We start from the raw sequence: 13471 nt of genomic DNA, 5'->3' as shown, positions 1-13471 counted from the left end.
ACACACAGGGGTGTCGCAAGATGGATGATTTGCAAGATGCCAACAGGAGGCAAATTCACAGCCGATTTAATTCACGTCCTGGGAGGGAAAGCTGAGAGCATCCAACTAACCTCTGAACGTGAACAGGCTCTGGCAAGGCAGATGCAGGTGTCAGGTATGCCCACAGAGCAGGCCCGGGGTAGAACACCCCACAGGCATCCCCTCATTCAAGGCTCACAACGACTACATGAGAAAAAGATTCTCATTATCCCCATTTCCCAGATGAGGAAACCCAGGCTCTGAGATCAGCCCCGCAAGTTGACGAGGCTCCAACCACCCGACACCCAACTCGGTGCTCTGCTCCCCACCCTTGGCCTCCAGGAAGCAAAATGAGCTCAGAGCCCAGGAGAAGGGACTGGAGCCTTTTGGGATCAGCAGAAGCTTGAATGCAAAGAGGCCTGCCTGGACAAGGAGTGCTGTCCTTCTCCTACTCAGATCCTAGGGACGCATCTGAATGGGCTCCCAGGCCCGGGTCCCATCCACAAAGATCCCATGGTAGACATCGACCTAGGGCCCACCTGGGCTGAGCTGCCCTCAGTCTTACATGAAATCATCTCATGCTTTGTTGACAGTCCTGATACAAGCAATAGATCTCATCTTGCCAAAGCGATAGATCGCATCTTGCCTCTTACAGATGAGGGGACAGAGGCACAGGGAGGGTCCACGGTGAAGTTCTCTTGAAGGACAGGGTAGAGTTCAGACTTGACTCGGATATTTGGCTCCTGAGCCCAGGCCTTAACCACTGCCCCACACTGAAGGAGGGAGCCAGTGTCTGGAGGGGAGGGACCCCGTAGTGAGCAAGGGGAGACCCAAGGGGGAGCCTACTGTGAGAGACCGGTGCACCTTTGTGTTACGTGGGACAGTCCTGGTCCCCACGCTCACCAGGGAGCTCTGCTGGTGACTGGCTTCCCCTCCTGACCTGCCTGATCTTGGCTCAGGGCCCCTCGCACACCCTCCCCCTCACTCCCTTACCACCACAGACCCCACAGCTCAGCTCTCAGACTTCTCTCCAGCCCACTCCCACCCCTAGGCTGGGCCCCGAGTCTGGGAAGGTGTCCCCAGAAGCTTCTTATTTAAACCAGTCCACAGGATGTTCCTAGGACACACTCACTCCCTGGGAGCCAGGCTACCACCGACAGATCCAGAAGTGAGCAAGTGGGCAAGACATTCCCCACCACGGCTCTTGGTTCATGGAACACTGTTGCAGAGATTGGTCACTGGGTGCCCCTCCCCCACTCCCAACCAGGATTCCATTCCTGCTCTGTTGCCCATATCCCCCCATCCCGTTCCTAGATCGTTTGTCCAGAGGAGCTCCTCTGCAGCAGGAAATCCCGGGGGATTGGGGACCCCAGAGTGCAAGGATGGGGAGATGAGGAAGGGCTGAGCATGGAACCTTGGACTCAGAGGGGACAGGGCCCCGGAGCCCCTCACACGCTCCCTCTCCAAATGCCCCAGTCCCTGCTGGGACATCTCACAGCCCTTCTGTACCCAACCCAAAGTCCGCAATACACACATCCCCCATACACAAGACCCTTCTCAGCCTCCGTGGGGCTCCCACTGGGTATTGTGCAGGTGACTCAGTCCTTCCCTCTACGGCTGCTCCTGGAAAGCTGCCAAGATGCCATGCCAGTCCCTAGGCCAGGACAGTGACACCTGCTCTCTCCATGAACCCCCTGAGCCCAGGGCGACCCTCCCTCTTACAGAAGTTCAGAGGGACTGGGTGACTCGTCAGGGTCACATAGGCTGGACACAGCTAGAAGAGCAGGTGACAAGGGCTGCCTGGGTCAGGGAGGGCCAGCTGCACCCTCTAGCTACCCACGGCTTTGTGCAAGGAGGCTTCCTGTCCCGTTCCCCGCCCCTCCCGGACGTGCTGCCTCTGACACTCAGAGCTTCCTTCCAAGGCTGGCAGAGACCGTGCGCTGCTCAGGGTGCATACAGAATCCCAGAGGAGGAGGAGGAGGAGGAGGCTGCCGCAGGAGGTGTGGAGGCCACCGCAGCTCAAGGATTGGAGGTAGAGGGGGTGTAGGGCAGAGCCTTCCCACAAGCCCTGAGGCCACTGGGCTGTGGGAAACAAGCTTGGCAACAGCGTGCAAGATGGGGCACTCGGCACGGCCCACCCCCTGGGGGAAGTGGGAGGGGCAGCTGGGTTTGGAGGGAGGCATTGTACAGACGGAGAAACTGAGGCATGGGACGAGGAAGAGGTGCCCAGGAGGTATGGAGGTCAGGCCTCACCCCAGTCAACTAGCTCTCTGAGCTGTGAGGGGATGGAGAGCCCCAGTGAGGAGAAGCCCATCCAGCCAGCTGAGGGGAAAGAGCCTGGGGCGCATTCCGGGAAGCTCCCCCCAAACAGTGACACCAGGGAAACCCACCGGCACATGTAGGACCACTTCATAAGGGGCTCACCGTGGGCTCTGAGCAAACCCGGAACGGCCGCATTGAATCCTCACGGCAGCCCACCAAGGTGGGTACCGTTTCAAACCTCATTTTACAGGTGGGGAAACTGAGGCACGGGCAGGTAAAACAGCTTGTCTGAGATCTCACAGTCAGCGAATAGGGGAGCTAGTTTCTCACATCTGAAACTATGTAGCAGAGGAAGCTACAGGCTGTTCACTGGGCACAGTCCCTCGTTTGGGACCGGGGGATGAGAGAAGGGACACAAACGCACACAGCTGCTCCATCAAATGTCCGTGGAGCGCCTGCTTGTGCGGGGCGGCTGTCCGAGCACACTGAGAGGGATGCGGTCCGCCTTAGGTTTTTAAAGAGACTGCAGTCAAAGGAGGCCCAGTCACTCTCAACCCTGCACCAGCACCTTCCCCACCGCCAGCCCCTTGGGGGTCTGTAGCAGCCCCAGAACAGGGCCATGTTCCCAGGAAAATTCAAGCCCTGTGTGGCTCGCACTCCTCTACTGGGAGCCACACCCCATGGAAACAGAAACAGGCTGAGGCTGGCGAAGAATTCAGTCTTGTCCTGCCCAGAGAAGCCCAGAGAGCTGGGCTGAGCAGACCCAGATGAAAAGCCCCCTGTGTGCCGGGCCCTTGACAGAAGTTATTGTGTACATCCCTGACCATGCTAGCCCAAGGCCGCTGTGTCAGCAGCAGTCATGGTCCCCGTTTCTCCTCGGGAAAATCAACAGAGCTCGTGTCCAGGCTTAGCCTGGCCTCTCCACTCTGGACCTCGGTTTCCTTCCCCAACAAAGGTGGTGCTTTCCACTTCCCCGCCCCTCCCAAGGCCGCAGAGCATCTCCCGCAGGAGGCATCTCAAGGTGGCTGGGTGAATGGTAGCTCTCACTGGGTCAGCCACTGAGAATTCCCCAGTGGGAGGGGAGGCCACCAGAGGAATGCTGTCCCCAAGAGTGCCTGAGTCATACCACCTCTCCGTGAATGCAGGACGCCACGGTTTATGGGCCGGGTACAATGACTCCCTTTGGGAGACGGGACGGAGGGCCCTGGGCTGCCCGGGCAGGGGCGCAGACCGGTGGGTGTGGGTGGACAGCTCAGAGGTGGCCTCTGGACTTAGTCCCTGTTTGCTCCTCCGATAACTGGGGTGACCTTAGTTAATATTCACCAGCAACCTCCCCCATCATCCCTGTGGGTCCACGGCTTAAATAGGAACCAGAGACAAGGCTCTGTCTCCTCAGCCTTGGTCACCGGCCGCGGCCTGGGACAGTAACTGTAAGTATGCCTTCCCACCGGAGAGAGCCTCCTGAGAGCCTCCCATGCTTCCAGGCAGGTCCCGGGGACACAGGGAGGATGGAACAGGCTGTGGCTGGACCCCTTGTTGTCATGGCAACAGTGACCCCGGAGGTCCTTTCCGCTCCCAAGCCTGCCCTGGGGCCTCCCTAGTACCTACTGGTGAATACGCTGGCCCTCAGTGAGCCGTGGGGAAGTGGACACCCCAGGAAGGAGCATGTTCCTGCCGGCACAGCTCCTGTGTCCCTCCTGTTGGTTGTCTCCTGCTGGCCTCACCACCTTCCCTGTACTTCCCCTGCCACGGGTGGGAAAGGTAAGGCCCAGAGAGGGACAGTGGGGAGCCCAGGCAGGACCAGAGCCCAGAGCTCCAGCCACACATCGGGCCTCTGTCCTCTGCAGAGACACCCAGAACAGAACCATGCTGGGCCCCCCTGTGCTCAGTGGGTCTCTGGGCACCCTCATGCACAATGGAAGATGGGAGACCCTGGAGACGGGGCCCAGGTTCAGGGCTTCAGCTGTGCTCCTGAGCCCTTGATCTAGCCAGCCGGTTGCAGTCAGCCATTTGAGCCTTAGAGCAACCTTCTGAGGTGGTTACTGAGATTATGCCCATTTTAAGGAAATCAGGAACAGAGAAGCTCATAACTTGCTCTAAATTGCACACTACCCAGGATTCCAACTGGGGTCACCTGGCCCGAGATCTCACCCTCCCTAACCTCTTCCTCCCACCAACATAATTCTCTTGGTTCTTAGGAGCCAGCTGGGGAATGGGAGAAACACAACTGGGCTGGCCTTGAGGCCTCTTTGATGCTGGGTGACCTTGGACTACTGTTCAACCTCTCTGTCCTCTTGGGCACAATGTAAACAATCTTGGCCCTCTTTGCTCTCATCCCACCCCGGCCCCCAGCCTTGATCTCTGCAGCATGGGAAGCAGATAATTTTTCTGTCATCAGTTCTTGGAAATGGGGGCTACAAAGATGACCAAGGCCAAGGCCACCAGGCTCCCACGTGGCACTCGGAAATATCCATATATTGGTAACAGCTAAGTCTCCCTGACAGCTGACTGTGTGTCAAGCATTTCTTGGCACTTTGCACATATTTAATTTGCACAATAGCTCTGTGAGGAAGTGCACCCTTGTCCTCTCCAGGAATGGAGATTCGGAGAGGTTAATTAACCTGTCCAAGGTCACACAGCTGCTGTGGAATTCTGGCCTCAGAGCCACTGGCCTGAGCCAGTGGACAAGCGACCCTGTCCCTCTTCACCTAGCCCGACCACTTCAAGCATTTTCTAGTTCAAGATCTCTGGCTTTAGCTTTGTAAACAGAGAAGGATGGAATGCCGAGTTATGGGATCCACATTGCCTGGCATTAAACCCCAGATTCACAGGCATCCAGGTTTGTGGTTTTCAGTATGCTGCTCGACCTCCAGAGGCCTCAATTTCTCCATCTATAAAATGGGTCTGATAATTATTCCCACTCCACAGGGTAAGCGTTGAGGGGACATTAGCTGAGACAGTGTGCATGAAACACCTGCTGTTTATGGGGGTGACAACCAGGACAGTGATGGCGGTGCTGGTGTTTTCTTGGCGTGGGGTTCAGCAGCAGCTAGGAGGCAAAACATAAATACTTGGAGAATTGAATTGAAAATTCTCCAGACTCTCTGGTCCTGGGCAATGTGGCAACCAGCCAGGAAGAAATCTGCTGGTTTTTACACGTGTACCCCACCTGTGCGCAGGTACGGGGAGAGCTTCCACACCCAACAGGTGCCCGCCCACCTACCCTCACATCTGCCCAGCGAAGGATTCTTTTCTCCAAGACAAGAAGCCAAGGTTCAGAGGAATGAAGTCATGTCGCCAAGGCTGCTGGCCCAAACATGTCCCGGCTCGGTCATGCGTGGACTTATTCAGTGACAGGCTTAGGTCGTTGATGGCCCAGTGGCTCTCCCGGACCCTGCTGGGTCACCCCTGATCATTCATTTTATGCTCGTGGGTGGATGTAGAATTTGACCAGGTAAGGGGATGGCTCACTTCCTGTGTGCCCACCCAGTGTGAGCGTCCGTCAAGGTCCGGTTCTGGCATTCACCATCTGAGACCAGAGGACACAGCTATCTCAGTCTGCAGGTCAATTGGCAGGAAAACTAAGACTCAATCCAGCTTTGTCACTGATTTGCTGTGTGACCTTGGCAAGGCCCTGACCCTCTCTGGGCCTCAGACCTTTTACTATAAAAAGAAGCAGCCAGAATCAGTGATGCTATACCTGGTGGATGGGTTCACCACAGCTGTGGCCCCTTCCCAGCCAGCCCAGACCAGCAATCCCCGGAGGGAGAGGGCAGCCATCCACCCCCTACCCCCACAACAGGAGTCTCAGTCCATTTTCTTCCGCCAAACCCAAATAGCTTCTAACTGAGAATCCAACAGTAGTATAGAGGTATAGGGGAATAGTATAGTATAGTAGTATAGGGGTATAGTAGTATAGTAGTATAGGGGGATAGTAGTATAGTAGTATAGGGGGATAGTAGTATAGTAGTATAGGGGAAACTCATTTATGTCTTCCCCCACCGCGGCTTTGACAGCTGGGGACTTGCCTGCCCAAGGCCAAGGGGATGGTAGCGGTGCCATCAGGGCTGGAAGCCACAGCCCCTGAGGCCTTTTGGCATACTTGGTGTCTCCACCCTGCAGAGGCCCAAATCCCTCATGATCTCTGAGCCCCACAGAGATGAGGGGTTTCTGCAAACTGTGAAAGTCCACGCCAAACCCAAGCAGGGAAGCAAAGAGGAGCCGAGGGCAGTGACCTCTGCAGAGCCGGTGCGAACACCAGCAGCTCTGTTTCTGCTGTAGTTTAAGAAAAATAAAAACACGTATTGCGTAATGTGCGGTCCGTCCGGTCTGGATGCTTTAGAGGCATGAAGGCCAGAAAAAGGGCAGTGAAGAGAAAGCAATGCTGGGCTTCATTTTGTTGTTTGATTCAAAAAGAAACTCTTTGGAGGTACAGGGTGTGGCCTTTGATAGAAGGGCATGGAGAAAGCAGAAGTTTAGGGGCCCTGATGTTGGAAGGAATGTGTGAGGCTCCTATACCCCACCCCACACACAACCACACAACCCCCAACTTACTGGAGAGGTCACTACCCACTGCCCACATCATGGGCGAGCCCAGAGCTAGGACACAGGTGGTGACAAGGACGAGCAGGTAAGTTGACTGCAGGAACCTCAGTGCATTCATGCAGCTGAGGCCACAAATGTGTGTGGGGCTGCCCTTCAGCTCAGGCAGAAGCTCTGGGGGTTGAGACTCACCATGAGGGGTGAATGGGGACAGCCCTTCAGCTCCATGGGTTCTGGCTGTGTGTCCCTGGGTAGAATCTTACCCTCTCTGGGCAGCAGCCTCATGTCCGTTACATGAAAAGACTCAGTGGAAATGTTCCCATTCCACATCCAGTCGTACATGAACCTGATCTGGCCTGATTCCTGGGTAGTTGTGCACAAGTCTCTTATGCTCATTGTGCCTCAGTTTCCCCTTATGTAAGACAGAAGCTGTGACACCTGCACACAGGGCCACTGCAGGGGATAGGGCAGCCATCAAGAGCATGGACTCCCACCCAGATGGCCCGGGTCTGTGATTCTTACTACTTTCCTGCTCTGTGGCCTTGGGGCAGATGACTTCAACTTCTCTGGTCTTCGGTCTCCTCCTCTGTGAATGGACAATGGTCTTGTGCCCTAGGTCATAAGTCATTGCAAGAGGACAATAAGATGAGACAACAAAGTGCTCGGCACACGGTGAGCCATGTAAAGTCTTAATTACCGTTCTGTCTTTCCGTGATGAGCATGTAGGAGAGTGCTCGGCTGGGGCAGGCACATAGTAGATGTTTAGTAAACTGGATGTTCCACCTGGGGTCAATCAGCGGCCAGGGAACTCGCTATGTGACCTGACTAAGGCGTGGTGCACCTCCTCTCTGTCTTGCAGGACGATGGCATCCTCCGTTCCCTGGGGCCTCCTGCTGCTGGCGGGGCTGTGCTGCCTGGCTCCCCGCTCCCTGGCCTCGAGTCCCCTGGGAGCCGCTGTCCAGGACACAGGTGCACCCCACCACGACCATGAGCACCATGAGGAGCCAGCCTGCCACAAGATAGCCCCGAACCTGGCCGACTTCGCCTTCAGCATGTACCGCCAGGTGGCGCATGGGTCCAACACCACCAACATCTTCTTCTCCCCCGTGAGCATCGCAACCGCCTTTGCGTTGCTTTCTCTGGGGGCCAAGGGTGACACTCACTCAGAGATCATGAAGGGCCTTAGGTTCAACCTCACTGAGAGAGCCGAGGGTGAGGTCCACCAAGGCTTCCAGCAACTCCTCCGCACCCTCAACCACCCAGACAACCAGCTGCAGCTGACCACTGGCAATGGTCTCTTCATCGCCGAGGGCATGAAGCTACTGGATAAGTTTTTGGAGGATGTCAAGAACCTGTACCACTCAGAAGCCTTCTCCACCAATTTCGGGGATACCGAAGCAGCCAAGAAACAGATCAACGATTATGTTGAGAAGGGAACCCAAGGGAAAATTGTGGATTTGGTCAAAGACCTTGACAAAGACACAGCTTTCGCTCTGGTGAATTACATTTTCTTTAAAGGTAAGGTTGCCAACACCAGCCTGAGCTTGTTCCCATAAAAACATCCAAAAATATTCTCTAACACGCCATTGTTAAACTTTCCATAGCCATCCAGGATGCATAGGGTGGTGTGTCTCCACATGCATTAATTGGTTTCCCAATTAACCACTGTCATACATTCCATGATCAACTGAGATCAGATGATGATGGGTGGGACGGTCACATCACCATCTTCTCTGCGGGACTTCTCAGAGCCTTTGATGTGCTAGTGTGCCTTGTCAGCCCCCACCAGGGAGTTGACTAAAAACAGGCGGTTTTAGCAGAGTGTATGAAGGGAATGGGTTTTCTTGGAACACAACTTCTGACAACTGCACTGCAGTTGTTGTGTCAGAAAGAGGGAAAGCTTTGACGTCAGAAACACCAGAGTTGGAATCCTTCCCCTACCGATTGTTAGCTCTTTGATGGACGGCAAGCCATCCTACCACTTTGAGGTCTTCCCTCTGTCATGGGGACATACTAATACCCTTGTTGTCAGGTTTCTGTGAGGATAGAACAAGTTACAAAGAAACCAGGGCCGCACGCTCACACAGCAAGTGCTCGACTGAGCTTGAATCTCAGCCTGGCCTCCTCCCTGAGCAGTGGCAACGTGGGGGCCCTGTGGACCACAGAGGGTGCTCTAAGGCAGCAGAACAGCCCGTGGAGATGGCCTGGAGGGAGTGGGGGTAAAGAGCAAGGCCAGAAAGTCTTCCTTCACTGCGCCGGCGACTCCTCGCTCGGGGGGCAACAGACCAACGGAGAGCCTGGGGCCAGAGCAGAGCATCTGAGGTCCTAGCTCTGCTGTGAGGCTTCTGGTGGGTCTGGCCTCTCTCCAGCCTCAGTCTCCATCTCTGTACAATGGGAGAGTTGGGTGCAGGCGGGGGTGCCCGGGGCACCTTCCCACTCTGACTTGCCCGGATGGGGCTGCTCTCTGGGCGTGGGGGGTGGAGGGTGGGGAGGAGCTGCCCAGGCACCTGTGTTCCACACAGTGATCCAGACACAGACTTGGAGTCGTGGTGAGAGTGATTCCCTGAATGACAAGGACCGCCCGCTAACGAGGGGCAGGGAGACTTGGACAGGGAGGTGCTGAGTAGGGCTGATGTCAGTCGTTTTCGTGTAGAACCTCCCAAGCCCCCCTCAAATTAGTAAGCATGAAATACAAGTAAAAATGCTCGCTCTGCAACGCGGCTTGGCATCCCTCGGCCTCCATCAGGTCCACGTTCTGAATCCCTCACGGGTCTCGCATCGCTCTCCCCAAAGTCCTTTCGGCAGACTTTGCTGCAGCTCCGCTTTACGGGTGGTGAAATCAAAGATCCCTCCAACAGTAGGATCCCAGCAAGGAGGCTCAGGGCCGGTCTATCCCCCCCACATGGTCCCAACCTTCTCCCACCTCTGGCTGACGCCCCCCTTCCCCGCCCTTCCCCAGGCAAATGGGAGAAGCCCTTCGAGGCGGAGCACACCACAGTGGAGGACTTCCACGTGGACGAGCACACCACCGTCAAGGTGCCCATGATGAGCCGGCTGGGCATGTTCGACGTCCACCACTGCAACAAGCTGTCCAGCTGGGTCCTGCTCATGGACTACGTGGGCAACGCCACTGCCATCTTCATCCTCCCCGACCAGGGCAAAATGCACCACCTGGAGGACACGCTGACCAAGGAAGTCCTGGCTAAGTTCCTGGAAAACAGACACACCAGGTGATTCCCAAACCGAGAACGACTTGGATACCGCCATGTCGGGCCGGCCACAGGGAGGGAGGGTAGACCCACAGCCGGTGGACCGGACGACTGTGCGAGACCCGTTGTCCCAGACACAGGCTCGTGGCACTCACGCCGCACCGGCTGGGCTCCGTGAAAGAGACATGCCCATGGGGACGAGGTCACAGTCCTGTGTCCTTGGGGACTCCCACCTCCCTCCCCACGGACACTGCCCCTTCCCCATGCCAGGGCCCAGAGCTGGGGAAGCGACGCCAGCACGCGCCCGGGACAACCGGGAAGGGAGACCCGGGCTTCTGGCAACACAGGCAGGGAATATGGTGTTAGAGAAGGGACAGTCTGGGGCAAAACGGAGAGAGCCCGCCTGGATGCCAGAAAAGCAGAGGCCCAGGTGGGTTTGGGTTCCTCTGTCACCAGACCCGTGTGGCTTGATGAGGTCCCCACAGGGAAGTGACAGTGAGTCCGCACCCCAGATTCGTGTGTCCCTCGGGAGTCACACGATGCCAAAGCCCTCGGGGACTAGTTTGCCGGGTGCACTCCGAAATACACGTACCCGTATAAATGTGTGCGGTAGGAACATAGAAAAATAATCAAATACGTTAAAATTAGAATTAAGAAGTAAAATTAACATCCAGAAGAAGACATAATAAACATGTACATATATAAATGAATATGAAAACACAGACGAGCATAAGGTTAAAATTAAAATAAATTAATTTATTTTAAGTTTTAAGATGCCTTCTCCCCGCCCTCACCCTGTGTTCCCGCACCAGAGGCTGAGGAAGGAGAACAAGGAATGGCAGACCCCAGAGCCACTCGCGGGGAGCCCCAGTGCCCGTCAGCTCACACTGGCAGGCCCTTGATTCAGACCCTGGAGACGTCTCCATCTGGGGGGACCTAACCCTGCAGGGCTGTGTGCTAAGAGCTCCCCAGGGGAGTGTCCAGAGGAGGCAGCCCCTTCAAACTTGGCAGGACAAACCCATCCCTGTGACTCTATGTGCTTGGGCCCCAGGGGCTGGACAAACAAGAAATAGAATAAACCCACTCACGCACCTCCAGTCCTCGTGTGGGAGGGAGAGGGCCGCCGAGCAGGACGAAGAGCCAGAAATGAGATACTCCACGTGTGTGAAACCCCTTTGTTTCCTGTCATACCAGGTCTGCCAATTTACGTTTGCCCAAACTGACCATTTCTGGAACCTACGATCTGAAAACCGTCCTCAGCAAAATGGGCATCACCAGGGTCTTCAGCAATGACGCTGATCTCTCGGGGATCACGGAGAAAGAGCCCCTGAAGCTGTCCAAGGTCAGTTGTCCCTGATGCCCGTGGGTCAGAAGGTGTCACAGTGTGTACGGAGCTGCAGCTCAGAGGTGGGGGAGGGACAAAGGGACACAGACGCACCTGCAGACTGAGGTCCCAGAGGAGTGTCACTGGATGCCCTGGGACTGGAACGTGGGCAGGTGACCATGGAGGAAGGGGCCTCTCGGGCTTCTGCCAAGCTAGGGACCTCCTCTGCGCTGGTGCCTCTGGGTCATCTTTGGCCAGGGCCTTCCCTTCTTTGGGCCTCGATGGACCCATATTTACCAAGACAGGCTCAGGCTCCATGATTTCAAAGGACTTCTGTCCCTTGCATCTGTGACCCAGGAACTACTGGCCGATCACTGAGTCTGGGTGAATGAGTGATTTCACCTAAAGATGCCATTTATTCAGAAAAGTGGAAAGTGACCAAAGATCCAGCCACTGCTCAATGGCTGGCTGGGAACTGAGTGCCTGGTGTGGACCAGACACAGGGAAGGCCCCCCTCAAAGTCCTGGGTCCCAGGGCGCCTGACATCTGGTACCGGAAACAAGGCAGGAGCCACGGAAGATGAATGGCTGGGAAGTCTCCTTGTTGGGGTTGTGAGTTGCTTTCCACGTAGGCTGAGAAGGCTGGTGAGGATGGAGAAGTAGGGCCCACCGGTGCAGTCAGGCAAGGCCTGGAGAAGGTGGGGAGGGCCTGTGTGTTGCCTGCAGGGAGGGAGGCTGTGGTCTAGAAGGACACCCAGGTGGAGGAGGTCTGAGTGAGCCCCTCCCTGGGCCCAATCCCCTTCCTCAGGCCTGGCTCCCAGGCTGGGGCAAGGGACGGCCCCACTCAGAACAGGCCGGTGTCCTCTCTCCCTGCAGGGGGTGCATAAGGCTGTGCTGACCATTGACGAGAAAGGGACAGAAGCTACCGGGGCCACGTTTATGGAAGCCATCCCCATGTCGATGCCCCCAAGTGTCGACTTCAACAGCCCCTTCCTCATCATCATCTACGACAGAAACACCAAGAGTCCCCTCTTCGTGGGAAAGGTGGTGAACCCCACCCAGTAGTAACTCCCTTTGAGGTCCAACTCCCTCCCCCGATGACATTAAAGCATGACCCTGCCCTGGCTCGAGTGTGACGTGTGACTCCTGCAGCCCCTCATCATTCCCAGGTCTCCCTCTCTGTCCCCGGGAAGCGGGTGGAATGGCCGTCGCGGCGTCTCTCCTGTAGGCCCTGTGTTGCCCTGCAGTGGGCTTTCACACCGTCCAGGAGCCGTGCGAGGCCAGGAGGAAGTGCTGCCCGTGACGCTCCCTTTGGTGGCTCTTCCCCAGTCACTGGGGAAAAGCTCTGGGGTCTCACAGTCTTATCTGGGAATCCCCAAGAGGGGCTCGCAAGGGCGCAGAGACCAGCCCACCGCCCCCACCTCCACCAAGCATCCACCTCTCGCTAAGCCCCCCAGCCCTGCTGGTGCTTGCAGCGCCCCCCATGAAGGCCCCACCCCCGGCAGGGCTGCCGGCACAGGCCACGAGCCTGTCCCCTGCCCCTGTGGCTCCCAGAGCCTCCAGCTCCCGTGGGGACTCGGAACCGCCACATCTGCAACCACAGAGAGAGACTACTCGGTCTGCTTTCCATCCCACCTTGTCACCTGCGCCTGGCTTGGGCTCCTACCACGCAAAGGTCTTTCCTGCAAAAAGCTACGGTCGATTTTGCCTAGAAAATTTTCGATGGCTTTAGGCTAGGAACACATACTCCTGTCCCTGTCCTTCCTTCTCTGCCCCAGGACCCTCAAACCCACGACCCCTAGAAGCAGGCGGGCCCTCCACCTCCTCTTCTCGCCAGGCGGGTCTATGTCACCTGCTCAGACTCATCCGGCTTGTCACAACCCCAAGACACGTACCCTGTGTCCTCTTCTACGCAATCATGGGGCCACATTGTGGCTCTGGAAAGTCATTCCGATGATTCCTTGGTCACAGGAGAAGAAGCAGGCCATCAACCCCACTCACCCTCCCTGCCTTCCCTTGGCTAAGCTCTGATGGGGGACACTGTTCATCTGGCCTTGTTCCTGCCCCACGGCGCTCCCTGGGGTCTTCAGAGGGAACCACAATTGCTTTATCACAGC

The 13471-nt window shown here is 56.5% G+C and overlaps 1 protein-coding gene across 2 annotated transcripts; it reads left to right on the top strand.

The window, feature by feature from the left end:
* Window positions 1–1939: 1939 nt before the first annotated feature.
* On the top strand, window positions 1940–12480 carry LOC116591838 (alpha-1-antitrypsin-like). 2 transcript variants are annotated; one of them, XM_032345155.1, is made up of 5 exons: window positions 1940–2050; window positions 7682–8340; window positions 9782–10052; window positions 11226–11373; window positions 12231–12480. In XM_032345155.1, exons 2-5 carry the CDS (start codon window positions 7686–7688, stop codon window positions 12417–12419), a joined length of 1263 nt encoding a protein of 420 aa, XP_032201046.1. In that variant the 5' UTR covers window positions 1940–2050; window positions 7682–7685; the 3' UTR covers window positions 12420–12480. The 2 variants fall into 2 exon arrangements, with proteins under 2 accessions (XP_032201046.1, XP_032201044.1); XM_032345153.1 differs by lacking the exon at window positions 1940–2050 and adding an exon at window positions 3604–3710.
* The last annotated feature ends 991 nt before the right edge of the window (window positions 12481–13471 follow it).

Source organism: Mustela erminea, chromosome 5 (genome assembly GCF_009829155.1).
Source record: "Mustela erminea isolate mMusErm1 chromosome 5, mMusErm1.Pri, whole genome shotgun sequence".
Taxonomy (NCBI): domain Eukaryota; kingdom Metazoa; phylum Chordata; class Mammalia; order Carnivora; family Mustelidae; genus Mustela; species Mustela erminea.
Note: the sequence above shows the minus strand (reverse complement) of the source record. Positions and strands in the feature narration are given on the sequence as shown.

Bases quoted from the DNA above. Each gene is read 5' to 3' on its own strand.
- LOC116591838 (XM_032345155.1), top strand. From the start codon at position 7,686: ATGGCATCCTCCGTTCCCTGGGGCCTCCTGCTGCTGGCGGGGCTGTGC. The intron at 10,053-11,225 runs GTGATTCCCAAA...CTGTCATACCAG, and splicing joins CTGGAAAACAGACACACCAG to GTCTGCCAATTTACGTTTGC. The intron at 11,374-12,230 runs GTCAGTTGTCCC...CTCTCCCTGCAG, and splicing joins AGCCCCTGAAGCTGTCCAAG to GGGGTGCATAAGGCTGTGCT.